This window comes from Seriola lalandi, unplaced genomic scaffold, assembly GCF_002814215.2.
Source record: "Seriola lalandi dorsalis isolate HSWRI2012SDOR001 ecotype SW California unplaced genomic scaffold, Sedor1 jcf7180002054630, whole genome shotgun sequence".
In the NCBI taxonomy this organism is placed as follows: Eukaryota; Metazoa; Chordata; class Actinopteri; order Carangiformes; family Carangidae; genus Seriola; species Seriola lalandi.
The window spans coordinates 1,169,281-1,186,013 of NW_019525183.1; the positions used below are offsets into that span (position 1 = coordinate 1,169,281).

General features: G+C 41.5%; 1 protein-coding gene across 6 annotated transcripts in view; it reads left to right on the top strand.

Annotated features, from left to right (window-relative positions):
- The window catches only part of LOC111665296 (histone deacetylase 4-like), a 55,450-nt gene that overhangs the window by 17,402 nt on the left and 21,315 nt on the right, over positions 1-16,733 (top strand). For 5 of the 6 annotated variants that reach the window (XM_023420246.2, XM_023420247.2, XM_023420245.2 and 2 more), the window contains 4 exons: positions 8,042-8,370; positions 11,206-11,356; positions 13,125-13,248; positions 15,045-15,163. In XM_023420246.2, the coding sequence (XP_023276014.2) occupies positions 8,042-8,370; positions 11,206-11,356; positions 13,125-13,248; positions 15,045-15,163 (723 nt within the window). Of the gene's footprint in view, positions 1-4,536; positions 5,025-8,041; positions 8,371-11,205; positions 11,357-13,124; positions 13,249-15,044; positions 15,164-16,733 lie in introns of those variants that run through there. The other variant, XM_087177699.1, reaches the window with a different exon arrangement.

Here is a 16,733-nt window from a genome sequence, read left to right on the forward strand (position 1 = left end):
AGCAGCAGGAAGCAGGTAGGTGCTGTTAAACACAGCAGTAAGCTCAGCCAGCCTGTTGCTGAAGAAAAACAACAAAGTTTTATCTTCACTTTGACCCAAAACATTTCTCTCTTGTCCTAAACCTTCACAGGCTTCACACGTTCTCTCATGTTGTTGTTGGGGTTATTTTCCGCGTGCCTCCGGCTAGGCTGATAAAATATTGAAATTCACTGGAGTGACTTCATCACATATTCTCGAAATCTGTTGTCTTGGATACGGAGCTGCCGGCGGGGCCTCCACGTTGGTAGCGTGTGTGTGTGACCCGCGCCGTTTCGGATCTGCCGCTCGCAGGATGAGGAAAGTGCACCTGTCTAAGAGCATTTGTAGTGCACTCAGTTGCAATCCCTCCGCTCCAGAGTATTTTCCTCATAGAAAATGTGAAATGGTGTTGGTACTTTGTGAAAGTCCTGAAAGCTTTGTCGTCTAACCTCAGTGTAATCAGATGCTGGTGGACGCACTAAAGCAGACACTAGGAGTGCTTTTTTTTTCTTAAAGATGCAAAGCAGCGGTTGCTGCACCTGCCGGTCAAGTTACATGACTCAAAGAAAACACCTGAGTTTGGTTTCACTCAAAGCAGCACGGCTGGTTTACAATGACTCTGATTTTTGGACACGTTGAGCTTTTATTATGAATCTTTTAACCAATAATTTCACCTTATGACAGAAGCTGAAATTAGAGCTGAAGCAATAAATCTATTAGACAGAAAATTAATCAGCAGCTATTCTGTTAATTGAATAATGGTTTAAGTCATTCTCTGGTTCTGGCTTCTTATCTATGAGGACTTCCTGTTTCCTTGTCTTATGCATGCATAAAGTGAGTATTTTGACACATCAAGTAATTTCAATTTCGTGTGGCCTTTAGGAAATCTCAACAGGAATTTTTCACTATTTTCTGACCAAATGATTAATCGATTGTTGGAGAAAAAATGGTTGGCAGATTTAACGATAATGAGACAACAAGAAATAAACAGAAAACATCAGTAGTCTTTCAGATGTGAGGATTTGCTGTTTTATCTACTTTTTGAAAATATTTTCTTCTGCTTGTATGTCATTGTTAATTGGATATTTTCAAAGTTTTAAACTATTTTCTTTCTTGAGAAAATAAATAAGTAATTCTTTTCATTGAATTTTTATCTATCAAAAAAATATTTAAAATGATTTCTGCTCCCTCAAAAATAACTCCTACAACAACGACATATTACAAAATTACAAAATAAAATTAAAGAAATAATATGTTGATACAGTTGATCCAGCTTTTATGTTACACATGTAGGCACTATTTGTGTTGCCATTTTTAATCTTAATTATTCTACTAAACTATTATTATTATTGTTAATTAAATGAACAGATTTGTATTTATGGGTCTGATCACTGCAAAAGTGTTCTTTATCCTTGACACCAGGTTTGACCCAGGCAGCGACACGTGACACAAGTCGTGGTCCAGAGGCTGAGATGCACGTACTGCACCTCAACATTCACACGTCGTCCCCCTCTGTGTCTCATGTGTTATGTCTCTGTCTCACGTTCACCCATCTCCTTCCCCTTAAGCTGCGATGCTGCAGACCGTTGTATGACGTCATTGAGACCGCGACAAGCCAGAGCTTGCTTTTGGCAGAACAGGACTCGCTGCACCTCGACACGTCCCTCCGTCACACCCGCCCTGTTCCTTTACTTCCCCTGTCAGAGCTATGTCTTGTTTTTTTTTCCTTTTTTTTTTCTTTTTAAAGAGGTCATGGTGCCATTCTGGAGCGAGATCCCAATCAGTCTTTGCTTAGCCTATAACCGAGAAGGTTCTTATCGTCTCAAAGAGTTTGAGCTTCCATGGAGGCAAAACTCTAATTCATAGCAGCTGAGCGAGTCAGCAGGAGAACGTAAGGTACGCTGATGTTCACCCAACACACCCTCAGAGACCAATCAGAAAGCCGACTGCAGCTTTTTTCCACTATCAACAGATATGCTACTTGTTGCCTCTCATCTCGCCCTGCTGCTAAATTCACTGTGAAACCCTTTACAGAATATCTCCTCTTCTTTGTCGTCTCTTTGCGTGGTTTAAAGAAAAAAAAAAAAAGATTTCCGCCACATTTTACTGAGGCCGCTCTAAACGGCTCTGCTCGGCTCTGCTCTGCTCGGCTCAGTATGACATCTATTAAGCCTAACTAGTGTGGAGCTCAGGCAGTCAGATCGTGGGATATACACTCTGTGAACTGAGTCTCAAATCAGAGACGCCAGCCCTCTGCATTGTCTGGTATAAATAGATCTGCAATTGGAGCCAGAAGAGTTGTTGAGGGTGCCTGAGGGGATGTAAACAGATTGTGATTTGTTGCGGGGAGATGGAGGGAAGAAAGGTGGGAGGGAGCTACCGAGCGGGGAAGGACGCCGAGAAGGGCCGAGGGATAGGACAAGAAGAAGGAGAATCGAGGGTAGAGAGAACAGGAACCTGCTGAAAGGGAAGGTGGTGAATCAGTTCAGAGGTAGAGCTTAAGGAGAAGAAAATAGTTCCAAAGAGTGGAATAACCTGTAGTAATGGCCACGAAAGCGCAGTCAACAAAAGATCCACAAGAAGATGTATATGTGTTTTCTGAGTGCTCAAATAAAAATATAGTAGATTTCAGGTAAATACTCAGAGAAACCAAATCCTGCAAGGTTGAATGGTGAGTCCAGGTGGGCCAGGCTTGGAGCATGGCTGAGAGCGATGACTTCATTGTTGTGACATCACAAAGTTACAGAAGTCCTGATGGCTCGCCTGAAGGCTCAGTTTTCTGAATACAGTCTGACTTTGATATTTTCAGAGTATTAATATAGAAACTAGACCTGCTTTATAATCAAAGAACACATGGAAAGGCACACACTTTGTACTTACACAGATTGTGTAACTGTGTACGGTGTCCTTGAGTGCCAAGAAAGGCGCCTTTAAATTAAATGTATTATTATTATTATTATTATTAAATGGGACCCTTAAGGAAACTGTAAATGCTCAAAGAAAAAAAGAGAACAGGGAAAGAAATGCTCTCCACTGAAGGCTGCGCTGAATCAGATGCTGAAGGAAACTTTATTTAGATAAAACACCACTTGATTGGAATGAAGTCCTTGCTCTTGTCAAATACGTGCTGATCCAGGTAAAGTTGTCAGTTGTGTAAGACTCCTGGAAGCTCCTCCGCTGTCGCCCGAGACGGCACGTTGGTCTTTGTTTTGCTTTTCTCCGAGTGCCCCCATATTGTCTTCTATCAGTCGCACATCAGTAAACTGAGGTACGTGTTTGACGTCACTGCTTGTATACAAAGATATGCTGATATCAGAGTTTATCTTAATCCAGTGGCCGCCACGTTAGTCTGATGGGCGTCTCATTGGCCATAAACTCCTGTGCACCTCCACACAATTTTCTGGTCAGTCATGGGTTTTTTCTGAACTGTACTGCAACTGTACTTGAGCGTGACCCGTTTAGGGCTGCAACTGGTGATTATTTTCATTATTGATTAATCTCCTATTTATGTTTGGTCAGAAAATGTCTCAAAATGTCACATAAGTGAAATATTCAGATGCTGAAATGTGTCCAACCAGCAGTCCAGAACCAGACGTTCCATTTACTGTCATTTCGGACAAGGTAAATCACATCAAATTCTCTCCTTTGATGTCAATCAACTAATGAATGACACAACTAGCTATTTCAGCTGTAACCTGATATAGATCCAAAATCCAAAAGATACAAAATTTTATTGAAATTTGTGCAGAAAAAGATTTGTAATTTTAGATGTTTACGGGATTTTTTAAAGAAGTTTTTTTGTTTTCTTATTTGCACACACATATACAACAGCATAAAACCAGATAAAATAAATAAAACAAATGTGACAGGAGAATTTGAGAAAAGGAAAAAAAACTAATAAAGACGACATGATTTAGCAAAATACAAAAAGAATACAATAAAAAACAAACAAAATGAACAGAAGAGTTCAAATCAGCAGACAATAATCACAGACAATAAAAAGAAAAAATACATGTAAATGTAGAAACCTCCTTGACCTTTTACACATCCATCTAAAAGTGCACATGCATGTACACACGCATATATACAATGAAACAGAACTTCTGTGAGTTACAAGCAACAAAATGTCCAATTAAGAGGCCTGCACAATACAGGGATAGACAACAATGAATCAAGAAAGAAACAATATCAAACAATATTCCTTAATAGTAATGCCTTATTTTATAATGATGCTCCAGAATGTAAATATCTGGGGAGCCTCCCTGTGGGGAAAGTCCTTACTCGGCTTCACCTGAAAGCATTTTGTGGTTTTATTTGTTTGGGAGATGCTGGCAAATTCCAGGCCAGGAATTTGAGCACACAGTATTAAACCGCACGAGAGAGAAAGAGAGAGAGAGAAAGGGAGAGGTGGTTATTATGCTGTAAGTAGAGGAGGGGTGGGGGGGGACATGCAGCCGAATGGGACGTCTGCAAGTGAGTTGGAGAGGGAGGCAGAGACATTTGAAGCACTACAAACCGGCGTGGAGGGTTTTCCTTGGCCTTAGAAGCAAGGAAAGCAGGTCGAGCGGGGAAAAGAGCAGAGAGGGTAAGGAGAGAGAGACAGAGCGAGTGAGAGAGTGCGCTCTGTGTGTATGTGTGTGTGTGCGTGTGTGACGTTGGTTCCTGGAAAAGCAGAGGGCTGCAGAATAAACAGGCTGCATGCCTGAGACTGCCCTGTGATGTCACCACTGGGCAAACGAGGGACGAGGGGAGGAGAGAGAAAAGAGTAGAGAGAGAGAGAGAGAGCAAGGAGAGAGACGCCCATCAGGTTAAAACAGGCGAGGGGATGAACGAAGAGCCAAAAGTGACGGAGGTGGGGAGCAAGAAGAGAAGTCCGATGAACAAGAAAGGGAGCGTGCTGTCATTCCCTGGAACAGACTGAAAGGAGGAGGAGGAGGAGGTGCAGTGATAAGGAGGAGAGGAGGCTGCTGAAAAGAGGAAGAGGAGGAGGAGGAGAGCACTGATGGGTAACGACAGCACCGATTCCCACCCCTCTCTCTCTCTCTCTCTCTCTCTCTCTCTCTCTCTCTCTCTGTATCTCCCTCTTTTGTGTGGTGAGCAATTAGCGCTGCCGGTGTGACAGAGATGCCATATGAGGTGTGTTTTGTGCATTTGCGTGCGTCACTATCAATAAGTGTGTGAGGCTGTTTGCGTTTGTGTCAGGGACTCAATATCTGTGGAGGAACATTTTGTACAAGAAGAGTGTGTGCACGCGTTTGTGTGTATGAGTTATGGATTTGCATTGGCCAAGATTGGAGCCGCAATGCTTTGACAAGTGCAGTTTTCAGTCATAATCACGTCTCTCCCGTCCTGTCCTTCTTTCCTCGTCTAATACTCTTCTTATATCAAAATTAACTTGCTCTTATTCTAGTTAAAACTAAGATTAGATAAGAAAAAAATATCAAAAAAATATCAAAAATTAGACCTTTTATTACCTGGACGTCACCAGTTACAATGCATGTTTACCTTTGACGTCAGCTTGCAACTGAACCTGAAGACTTAATATGGAGTCCTTGCTGCTTTCAGTTTCAGCCTTTAGCCAAGAGACCTTAATAGTCAGGAAGACATTGACTCAGGATCTCAGTGACTCGCACACGTCCAGATAAAATTGTGACATAACTACAAGAACTTTTTGTCAAGAAAAAGTTAAGCAACTTCCAAAAACCAAAACATCACTGTAAATAAGAAGTTTTGATTTTTTTCAGATCCGGTGTGCTGTTCTGAAAATTCTCTGATGCGAATGCAAACTTTCTCTACAGACTGATTCACAGTCGCTTCTCTGAAATGAACAAGGGCCAGAGAATGCCCAAAAAAACCCAGAAAAACGAGGGTGTCGCTGCATTTAATTAAATATCGCGCTTGTTAGGCAGATTCAAAAATTGGCAAAAATCTTGTAGCTCCTTTTCTCTGAGGGAAAATTGACAGCTGAAGAAAGGAGACTGAGGGGAAAAGGGGGACGAACGAAGCCTCACGTCCTGCGGGTTGAAACAAATAGACTAATTTCCACTTTGAATGGCTTGTAAGCAGATTACTGACTCATATGTTGTTGTCATCCCACACATGACGGCAGTCCTTAAGGACCTGTTGCATGTTGTTGCCCTGTTCTCCCGTGGCGTTGATGACTGTAGCTGCGGGGGTGCGTTTCACCTGCCGCACGAAAACACAAAAGAGGAAGTGGAGTTTTTAAAGATGCCAAACAATAAGTGATAACGTGGCTGCTGTTAGTCTGCACAAAGAATGATGTGCAGAAGAAGTAGAAGAAAAGCTCTTTCCAAGCTTATGTCTGCAATTCATTTAAAGGATCTTCTATGAATGCTTTACGGCTTTACTTTTCAAAAACGTGGCACGTCTGAGAGGGTGATGTGTTGTAGATCAAATCTGGAGAGAGTGCGTCTGTTTTGTGGCCCCGACAAATGCAGGAAATTAGATTCCCGTCTCGAAAGTTGGAGTGGAAATGAAAATATATCAGTAATATTCCCATAATGATGCTTCTAGCAAGAGAGATGTGTCTGTTTTTTGTCTGACACCCCTCAAATAAGTTATTCATAGTGGGCCTGAGCAGTGTATTTATGATCATCGGAGTCTTCTTGAAGGTTTTTTCAAATTTTTGTTAAAGGCTTGAATGCAACTGTGCGGCCTAAAAATAATCATGAGAAATTTCTCTCTGGGTTTTAGGCGTCCGCGCTTGAAACCGGTGCAGCCCAAGTGTAAATTTGCCACTGGATAATACTCGCAATGTATTTCCTGATGCAAGTGGCTGCACAAGCGTATCTGTGCGTTTGTTTGTGGCTCTGTAACCCTGTTATTAAGTGTGCAGAGTGGTTGTGTGTTTGCCTCTTTATTAACACAAAGTTCCAGGCAAGTATCTCTGGCTCTTGCCGCGCTCTCTGTAAACATGTAGGTAAATAATCAGCCAATCGACTCCTATTTATTCAGATTTAATGGGGAGGAAGCCGCGTGATTGGAAGGCTTCCTGTGCAGTGATTTGTGGGTGGCTGGCCCGGCTTGAGGCCTGCACCTCGCCATGTCAATGCAATCTTTGTCAGCTGTTGCCGGGCTTCATGTGTTACTGCAGCATCATTCATAGGTAGAACATATGCAGCAGGTTTTTTTTAATTTATTTATGGTCTATACGGTGGAGATGAGAAAAAAAGACATCAATGTTCAGGAGGTCAGAGGTCAGGGTTAGCTACTGAAAAAAGCTCAAAGAGCGAAGATGCTCACCAACATGGGGACTTGCTGCCTTCAAGTATCAGCTAATACAGAGTACAAATTGATTACTTTTGACACATATTAAAGATTTAGACCTTTTGTTTGGGGCTTCTGGTCAAATAACAATCAACACTTCTCAATTACAGGCGTATATCATCTTACACAAAGCTATAAATGTCTGATAAATATAAATGAAACTCTGCTAATTTGATTTATCACTCTGATATCACTGTTTATGGTTTAGATTGGCCTATTGGTTAAGTTTTAATAGCAGGTTTTACCCAACTCTAAGCACATTTTTTACATATCTACATGCTATAGATGTGCAGTGTTGTAGGTCCCTCACTAAAATTACAGAAGAGCTATAGAAACTTTTTTTTAAAGCCCAATTCTGTACTACTGAGCAGGTACACACATTAAATAACAGTTTGAAGAGCTTTGATTTAATTCCTTTCAGCTCCTTGCAGTTGTACTAACTGTGCAAACACCAGTGTGCCTTGGAGGATGAATGTGATGCACATGTGTTGCAGTGATTTCCTTGAGGCCTTTGACTGTGTTTTCATCCTTGATTTTACATCTAAATGAAGCTTAACATAGGAGGCCTAGCTCTTTGTTCAGCAGGTGACTGAATGCAAAACATTAACAGCAAGTTACAAAGTTACTAAAGTTACAAAATTATCAAAAAGAATTTTGTCTGTTATGTGTCCTTGAGTATTTTAAAAAAGCTGTGTTGTGTCTTCCATTCAAACGTGTCTTTCTTCCTCTCTCTCAGTGGACATCAACTCGGCGCTGCCCCTGCGTCTCCCTCCAGCTGCCATCCCAATGGACCTGCGCGTGGACCATCACCAGCAACAACAGCAGCAGCAGCAGGTGTCCTCGCTCTCCCCGCCCGGTCATCAGTCGCCAGGCCCGCTCGGAGGTACGGGCCAGGCCGGCGGGGGCGTGGTGGCGGCCTCGGTGCGCGAGCAGCAGCTGCAGCAGGAGCTACTGGCCCTGAAGCAGAAGCAGCAGATCCAGCGGCAGATCCTCATCGCAGAGTTCCAGCGGCAGCACGAGCAGCTGTCCCGCCAGCACGAGGCCCAGCTCCAGGAACACATTAAGGTATATCACTTATTATTCTGAAGGGTTCAAAAAGCTTACTTTTTTAATGGAGTTCCCATTGCAACTCAAATTATTCCTGTGATCAGCTTCCTCAAATATATTTGGCCTCTACTATCAAGACAAAAGAGCATCATCAATAAAATTTTAATTAAAGCTGCAGCCGGAACATGTAAATAAACAAATACAATCAAAGCTGTGCAAAAGAACAAGAGTACTTTTTTATTTAAGTCCTCCAAGAGACAAGAATCTATAATCAGCCCAGCAGCAGACTTGTCTCCCAAACCTATTTAAAATTTTACTAAACAAAGCAGACGAAGCTCTTAATTTCTCCTGCCACAGGATCCTTCATTAACAGACTGAATTTTCAGACAGAGAGCAGCTCCATCAGCTTCACATTGCTTTATTCTGAGCAGAAAGCCACTTTGGCTTCATTCACAAGGATGGATAAAAACAGTATAAGGATTTGTTTAGAGTCGGGGAAAAAAGTGTTAAAGACAGACTTTTGTAGCACTGCTGGTGTGTTGCATAACGCAACCCATATGCACCAGCCTCACTTTATATATGAGCATGGAGGTACACATAGTGTATGTTCAGAAGAAGAAGGAAAACACATGGACAGTGGATAGTAATTACTTTTCAGAAAATAAACAAAAAAAGGGCACTTTGACTCTTTTACGTGATGAACAGTACGTGACATATAACAGATCAAGCTCGGATCACATGACCATATCGTAGTGACCTGGAAATACAAAGTGAATCTAGATCAGCACGCCCACACTCTGAAGCTTTAATACATCGGGGCCCATGAGAGCAGCGCAGCGTTCCTGTGGGGCTGAGATGTCGTATAAAAATATTCCACTGTTTGTTCTTTTTTCCTGTGTTACTGCTGTAATGTGAATTATAACACACAGCTGAACTACTTCTTTTTTCAGAACTTAGAATAAAAGAGAGTTTAGGCTCCTTCTTTCATTCTTTCTTTTTCAGTGTCCTCTTGTCTTTCTATTTTCTTTTCTTCCTTTTTTCATCTCTTCCTTTCAGTCTTTTCTCCTTTCATGTCTTCCTTTCTTTTCCTGTCTTTCTATTTTCTGTTCGTTCCACCCTGCCTCGGGCTGTTTGTTTGACACGTCTGTTATCACCACTTAAGAGCATCTGTCGTAAATCAAAATCTATACAGGAAATAATTGCGGATGCTTCAGGTCTGACACATCTCACCACACTCCTGCAGGTGAACAGTATTAATGGACTCATTGTTCTTTGCTGCTTTTCCTCTGGTGAGATCGTTGTTGCTGCTGCTGTTGGGTCATGTTGTGATGCTGAGGGATGAGGGATGCTGTCCGCAGTGCCGTCTGGCCTGTGGTGGGGCTGCAGGACCACTCAGGTGGAGGCCAGTGACGCACAGCCTGAGCAGGGAGGCCCGGCCTCAATCAGCCCCATTCACAGCCCCTGTGTACACACACACACACACACACACACACACACACACACACACACACACACACACACAGAGTAGTTTTAGAGGCATTAAAACATACACATCCTCTCAAATGTCAGCAAACACACTGTCACACACTTGCCCAGTTTGATTCCACATTAGGGGCAGCAACACACACAACTGTGTGCACACATTCCACACATACAGATGTCTACACACACACACACACACACACATTTTTTGCATGTTAACAACAGGAAACTCATAGAGTGAGAGATATCCTGATGCTCTTGAGAGCATTAGTCAAAAGGAAAAAGGGAAAGTTTGTGTGTAGATCTCTGGTCTGTCGAGCCACAGGGGTTTTGGGTGTGTGTGTGTGTGTCTGTGTGTGTATGTGGGTATGGAGGTTACTTTGAGCCTTCCCACCCACTCAATCCCAGATCCCCAACCTTGATTGAAAGGCAAAAGGATGGAGGCTTCGTGCTGGAAACGGGCCAGCCACAGAGCCGATGGTGCTTTTCTCACACCTCACCTTCCTCTCACCTTCAGTCACTAATTTATACACACTGTCTCAAACATTTGATTCTCCTGGTCAACACGAGTGCATGTCCCAGCTACTGAGCGTTTAGAAGTTGATTACATGCAGTTACGGTAACTGATCAAATATTGCCATTGGGGGTGCGATGATGAGGGGGAGAGGAGGGCAGAGTGTCGATTCCTTGGCACGTCAGAGAGAGGTCATTATGTGGCTGGCTGAGTGCAAGCACAGACAGCTTGCCTATTTATTGTATATTACAGAGACATTAAAGAGTAATCGGTCCTCTTGATTTGGTGCATTAGGTCGTCAAAATGCATTAAGGCTCCAAAGAAGGTGAAAGTGTGTTTCACTGGGTGTTTGTAGCATTTAATTGATGCTCTGAGTTCTGGGTCTCATTCAAGGACACTTCAATGGAACCAAAAGGTGTTTGTGAGCATATTTAGGCTTTTATCTGGATTTTATTTTTGACCTTTTGGTTACAGGACAAAACATCAGTGTGTTTCTTTGGTATAAAGGCCTGAGGAAGGAAGATTTTTACATTTGAAGCATTTAACGGATGCTCTATCTTTTCTGGAATGATGAGGAAGTGAGCAAACTGGATTATGTGTCTAGCTAAAGCCTCATCCCCAGTTAAAGTGTTTATATTTAGTTAAAAGCTTAAGCTTGTGGCCTAAGGTTGTTATTGTATTGCAAAGGTTTTTTTTATTATTATTTCAAACACCTGTTGGACTTAATTATTCCTGATGGTGACTGAATCAGACCAGGAGTGGGATGTAAAATAGCTGCTCAAGGATGAGCTCAGCCTCTACGAGCATCAGATGGCGACTTCTTACTGACGTGATCCTGATGTTTTTCCTCCTCACAGCAGCAACAGGAGCTGCTGGCGTTGAAGCACCAGCAGGAGCTGCTTGAACACCAGAGGAAGATGGAGAACCACCGTCTGGAGCAGGAGCTGGAGAAACAGCAGAGGGAGCAGAAACTGCAGCTGCTGAAGAACAAGGAGAGGGGACAAGAGAGTAAGTTGCAAGATGGGATAAGAGATATCTTTCATTAGGAGCAGCTCAAACCTGCTTTGTTCTCACTTAACTGAAGGTATAACATATTTTCTTTCATGAAAACTTAAAATAAGTTAGTTAGTAAATTACACCTCGACTGTTAAACATCAGATTTTTACACCTGAAACTGCTTCTTCATGTGAATATTTTTGTGGACCCCCCTAATACTGCCGATGATGAAAAATCAGAGTTTCCCGTCTTGACAATCAGCCTGTTTGGTATCATGTGCCAGGGTTGAAATGAACCACTCCATTCACAGTGTGTTTCTGTGCATGCAAAAGTGTATGTCTGTGTGTGTTTGCATGTCTGTGTATTTCCATTTTACTTGGAGAACCTGTGTATTTACTGTGGTGAGTTGTATTAGCCGGTGGCCTTGGCGGCGGCTAAGCCGAGTTATTACCGCTGCCTGCTGGATGTCTCTCAACAGTTCATTGAAAGAGAGTGGACAGGAGTCCTTGAGAGCAGTTTACACACTATATGGAAAGTGGTTACAGATTGAGGCGGCATCCTTGTGCGTCCAGTGAATGTGTGCGCGAGAGGGAGAGAGGGGTTGCTCAGTGTGTTTGCTCTCATGTGTACATGTGTGCCTTCAATCTTCTCAGCATTTTGCATAGTTTTCATTTCTTTTTCCTGCTTCCTTCTTTTTATACAATTGTATAAAACGGGAAAAAACTGGATATTTGGTCAAAGTGGTTGCAGATTGATTTTCTGCCAGTCGACTAATTGGTTAATCGACTAATCGTTCATGCTCCAGGAGGGGACATCATCATGAGCGGTACTTAGCTAAGATTGGAAGACACAAGAAGACTTGTGATTCAACAAATCAACTTTAAATGGACTGAAGCTCTTATTTTCAAGTCATTTCTGTTCCGATTTTTATAATTAGTCGTCTCAAACTGCAATATTATGGTAAAGTGAGAGCACACTGGGTCAAGCTGGTGGCCCAGGGGTTTAAGACGTTTAACATGTAATCTTAAATTTTGAATCCGGACAGGGACTTATCATCCCATAGCTCTCTGCTTTCATGTCCTGTAATCTCTCTGCTCTTTACTGTGTTATAAAGGAAAAAATGCCTCAAAAACTGTTTCTCCCAAGTTATTAAAAACCTCTTAAACCTGACTGAACAGCTTGTGGGTCAGTCGTTACAAATCCATTCAGTGCAGCCAAACTAACTGGAAATTGGAACTATTTTTGGGAAGCAAGTATTTATTAAAAAACCAAACATGTCAAGTGAGTGTTTTGGGGGATAAATATATATAAAATGATAATCTAGAAGATTTCTATTTGAACATGATATAACCACAATGAATTGTTGGAACAAGGCAAATATAAACAGGATATGATAAACAGACAGAGTCACACAGAGGGGAACAGGAGGATTTGTTTCAAACTTAAAGAAAAAATAAAATGGGGAAACTGAATGTTGAGATAAAAATAAATCTTGTTTGGTTTAATTGTGGCAAGACATTTTAATCTTTGCCGCAGACTGCAAGATAACATGTGCCAACTCTCCATGATAACTTGGCCTATTTTTCACACTCCAGTGCAGACTTTATACAAGGTCTTAATAATCAGTTGATGTGGCCAATTTGTGATTGTAATTTTAAATATTTCACTCGGCTTATTACATATCAATGTAGTCAAAAGTGGAGTCACTTTTCCTCCAATTTTCTGTCTCTGTTCGCCTCAATCTCAATATAATAATCTTCTTCTTACATTTCTCCATCAGGTGCCGTAGCCAGCACCGAGGTGAAGATGCGTCTCCAGGAGTTTGTCCTGAACAAGAAGAAGGCCCTGGCCCAGCGGAGCCTCAACCAAGGAGGCCTCCCCAATGATGCTCCCTACTGGTACCGGTGAGGAACAGTTGCTGCTTAGAGTCGGACAAGCAGAATAGACGCATATAGATCTACCTGGCGTTCACAGTTATACAGTAAAGCAGAGGCCTCATGGCATGTTTTGACATCATCACCTGTCTCACATGGAAAAATCAATGTCAACCCTGGCAGTTAAATATAATATAAATATACGTTTGGAGGGTAAATCTCTCTCTGACAGCAGATGAATAATGTATTGGACTGTTTCTTAATCTATCAGCAAGCTTCTCCACTCCCTCACCTGCCACACTATATGAGCCTGACTGAGAGATGGAACGAGCAGGGCTGTAAAACAAAGATGGGACTACACGTGCACGCTCACACACATACATGTGAGGGCAGGATATTGGAACCTGATGATAGGGGCTCTTACACTGAAGGCCTGGCCTTGAATGTTTATTGTAGCATCTCTGGAGCCCTTTGCAGGTGTGTACACTTGCTATTTCCTCTTTGCTGTGATAGCCGTCCATCACAGCATTCATTGTCTGTGAGTAACTGTGTATACTACACCTGACTGGAAACACAGTCTTGCAAACCTAAGAATTCATTATGCGAATTGAAACGTCCGCTTTTGCAGTTTTTTAATGAACAAACAAAAATAATCATTTAAAGTAAAAGTAGAGTCCTACATTCAAAATATTACTTAAAACGTAAAAAGCAAAAGTACAGAAACAAATTGTATTAAACGGTATACTGTATATTCTACTATTATTATTACAGATGTATTAATATGTGACCATCATTTTTGTTATAGATGGTTTGGCAGTTAAACATGCAAAACACCAGTGTCATAAAGCCATTTTTATCTGTAACTGAGTCCTAAATCTTATTTCGAAGTGCAGTGTGTTCACATATAAACAAAACATAAAAATAAATAACAGTGGCGTTGTCTGGAAATATTTTAGTATTCATGCAACTATTTTAATCAGGCATTCATTTGGTTGGTGTGATGTCTCATATAAATGTTCCATTTTTTCCACTTCTTTTTAAATGTATTCTCTCTGACTCTCTAAAGATTTGTCAAATTTTCATATGAAAAATGAACTTGTGACTATAGCTGTCGGATAAATGTTGTAGAGGAAAAAAAACAGTATTACCCTCTGATATGTAGTAGAGTAGAAGTTAAGTACAAGTACCTGTGCAGAACTGTACAGTACTTGAGTGAATATGCTGGTTTGTAACATCATCTTACACAACCCTAAAATATTTGAACACTGTAGCTGAGTGCTGGACATAATTTCCAAATTATGTTCTGCATGGTTATGTTTCATATTGACACAATAAGAGCACCAAAACCATAAAATGCAAACACACAACCAAATAAATAATGTTACATAATCTAGATGTGTGACCCAGTGAAACACCCACAAGTGTTGACTTTAAACAGCTCAGTGATACACAGCGTCTCCTTCTATATCCCGTCTCCCTCCTTTTTTGTGCCTTTCTCTCCATAATGTAAATTTTCTCCACTTGCCGGACTCTCAGCCCCCTCACTTTTGGAAGAGATGAGCATGTGTACATCCGGTTGTCAGGAACATGCATTTGGGTCGAAGCCAGCTCGGCTTAACTTTGCCTACAAACACCACCTTATTCTGTAAGCAGTGAACAGATGGCAGCACATGTCTGCAGTCTTGCTAGGGCATTTGCACGATGCTTTAATCATACAGATCTATGACAGCCATGAAGTTTGTTACTTTGTTGGGATTACTCATTCTGTCACATGTCCACAGTGTTTGGCCTTGTTTCACATGATTCTGTGTGTGTTTGTTCTATAGCAAAACCCAGCACAGCTCTCTGGACCAGAGCTCGCCTCCACAGACTGGTGTGTCCACCTACAACCACCCTGTGCTGGGCGTCTACAACCCCCGGGATGACTTCCCGCTGCGAAAAACTGGTATATCACACACACACACTTTCACACACATGCTTACACACCTAGTTTTGGCAGTTCAGACTTTGTCTATGTGCTCCTGTGCAGGCTCACATTTAGAGAGGATTAAACACACACACACACACATTTTGGAACTGTAACGTCCAGTAGCTGCTATGCAGACTCACGTCGAGCATAATTTAGATGGCATCAGAGCTCTGCACCATTAATCACATCCACATTAGGCTGTCAAGGTCTCCCAGCATCCCCCACATGAGAGTGTTAGAGAGCATCTGAGCGTAGGTGGTTCGAGAGTTCAACAGAATGAGAGTTCAATAGAGTGAGAGAGGTTTTTTACCATTTTAACACCTGATGTTTTATTAGATTTTAATAGTTTCTTCACCTCAGGGGTTGTTTTGAATCAGCTGTCGTTCAGCAATGTCTGAGGAAACCTGTGCTTCATGCTTACAGTCTTAATATTTACAAAATTATGTTTTTAGCCAAGATTTAGAGCAGGCAGCTCAGAATCTTTACGGTTTCAGCTTGTTTAAGATTGCCAAGATATTTGGACCTTTCTGCTACCTCTAATTTGTTTAATAATTGCATATTAAAACTAAGTGGCTCTGACAGATCTTACTTGAGGGCTACGTCAGTTGCAACAATTAGTTTTGGGGTTCCCCAGGGCTCAATTCTTCGCCCTTTATTGTTTTCAATTTATGTGCTACCTCTGGGTCAAGAAATTCACAACAGCAATATTTCTTTTCACTGTAATGATGATGAGGCACACAATAAACCCATCAGACCTCTCCTCTGTGTACTCACTCATAACCTTGCTGACATCAAGGCAGTAGTTTACTGGTGTAAATGGGAAACATGTTTTGCAGGCTCTGGTCCAACTGGACGTACACTGCAAACAGAAAGCCAAAAATCTTGTGGGGATTTTTGTCCTGAATTTAAATTTCACAAAACATTTTAGTGACATAACAAATCTGTCAACTCCAGACTACTTTCCAAGAAATTAATTGACCTCTTTCAGCTCATACAAAACACAGCTGGCACATTCAATCAATTTCTGGTCCAGCTATGTGTACACCTCAACAACAGGCCATAGATTTTTAGTTTTTGACCCAAACGTCACAAAACATTTTACCAACATATTCAGCCATCTGTACTCATTATCTGTAATACTTTCCAAGAATTCAACTGACCTGTTTTAACTAGGCAGGGTAATCACAACTTCTTCGAAATTCAAGCACATTTCATCCAATTTTGGCCACCCTTGCAACGATTGCCTCAAATTTCTCGAATAACTCACGTTATTAACTACAGTATGTGTGGTTTATTATGTTCTTCTTGTTCTAAAGCACTTTGTAAACTTGTTTTTGCAAAAGTGCTATTCAAATAAAGGTTATTAATGGACTGCACTTAATACGTAATAGCTGTACTACTACACAGAGGAGATCCAAGGTTTTTAGAAATGGGGAGAGTTTCTTTTTAATGGGTGACAAACCTTTTCAAAAGTCATCACAAGTGCTGAGACTATACAGAATGCACCAGTGGAAAAATAGTTTCCTCGTGGTCTACAATCTAATGT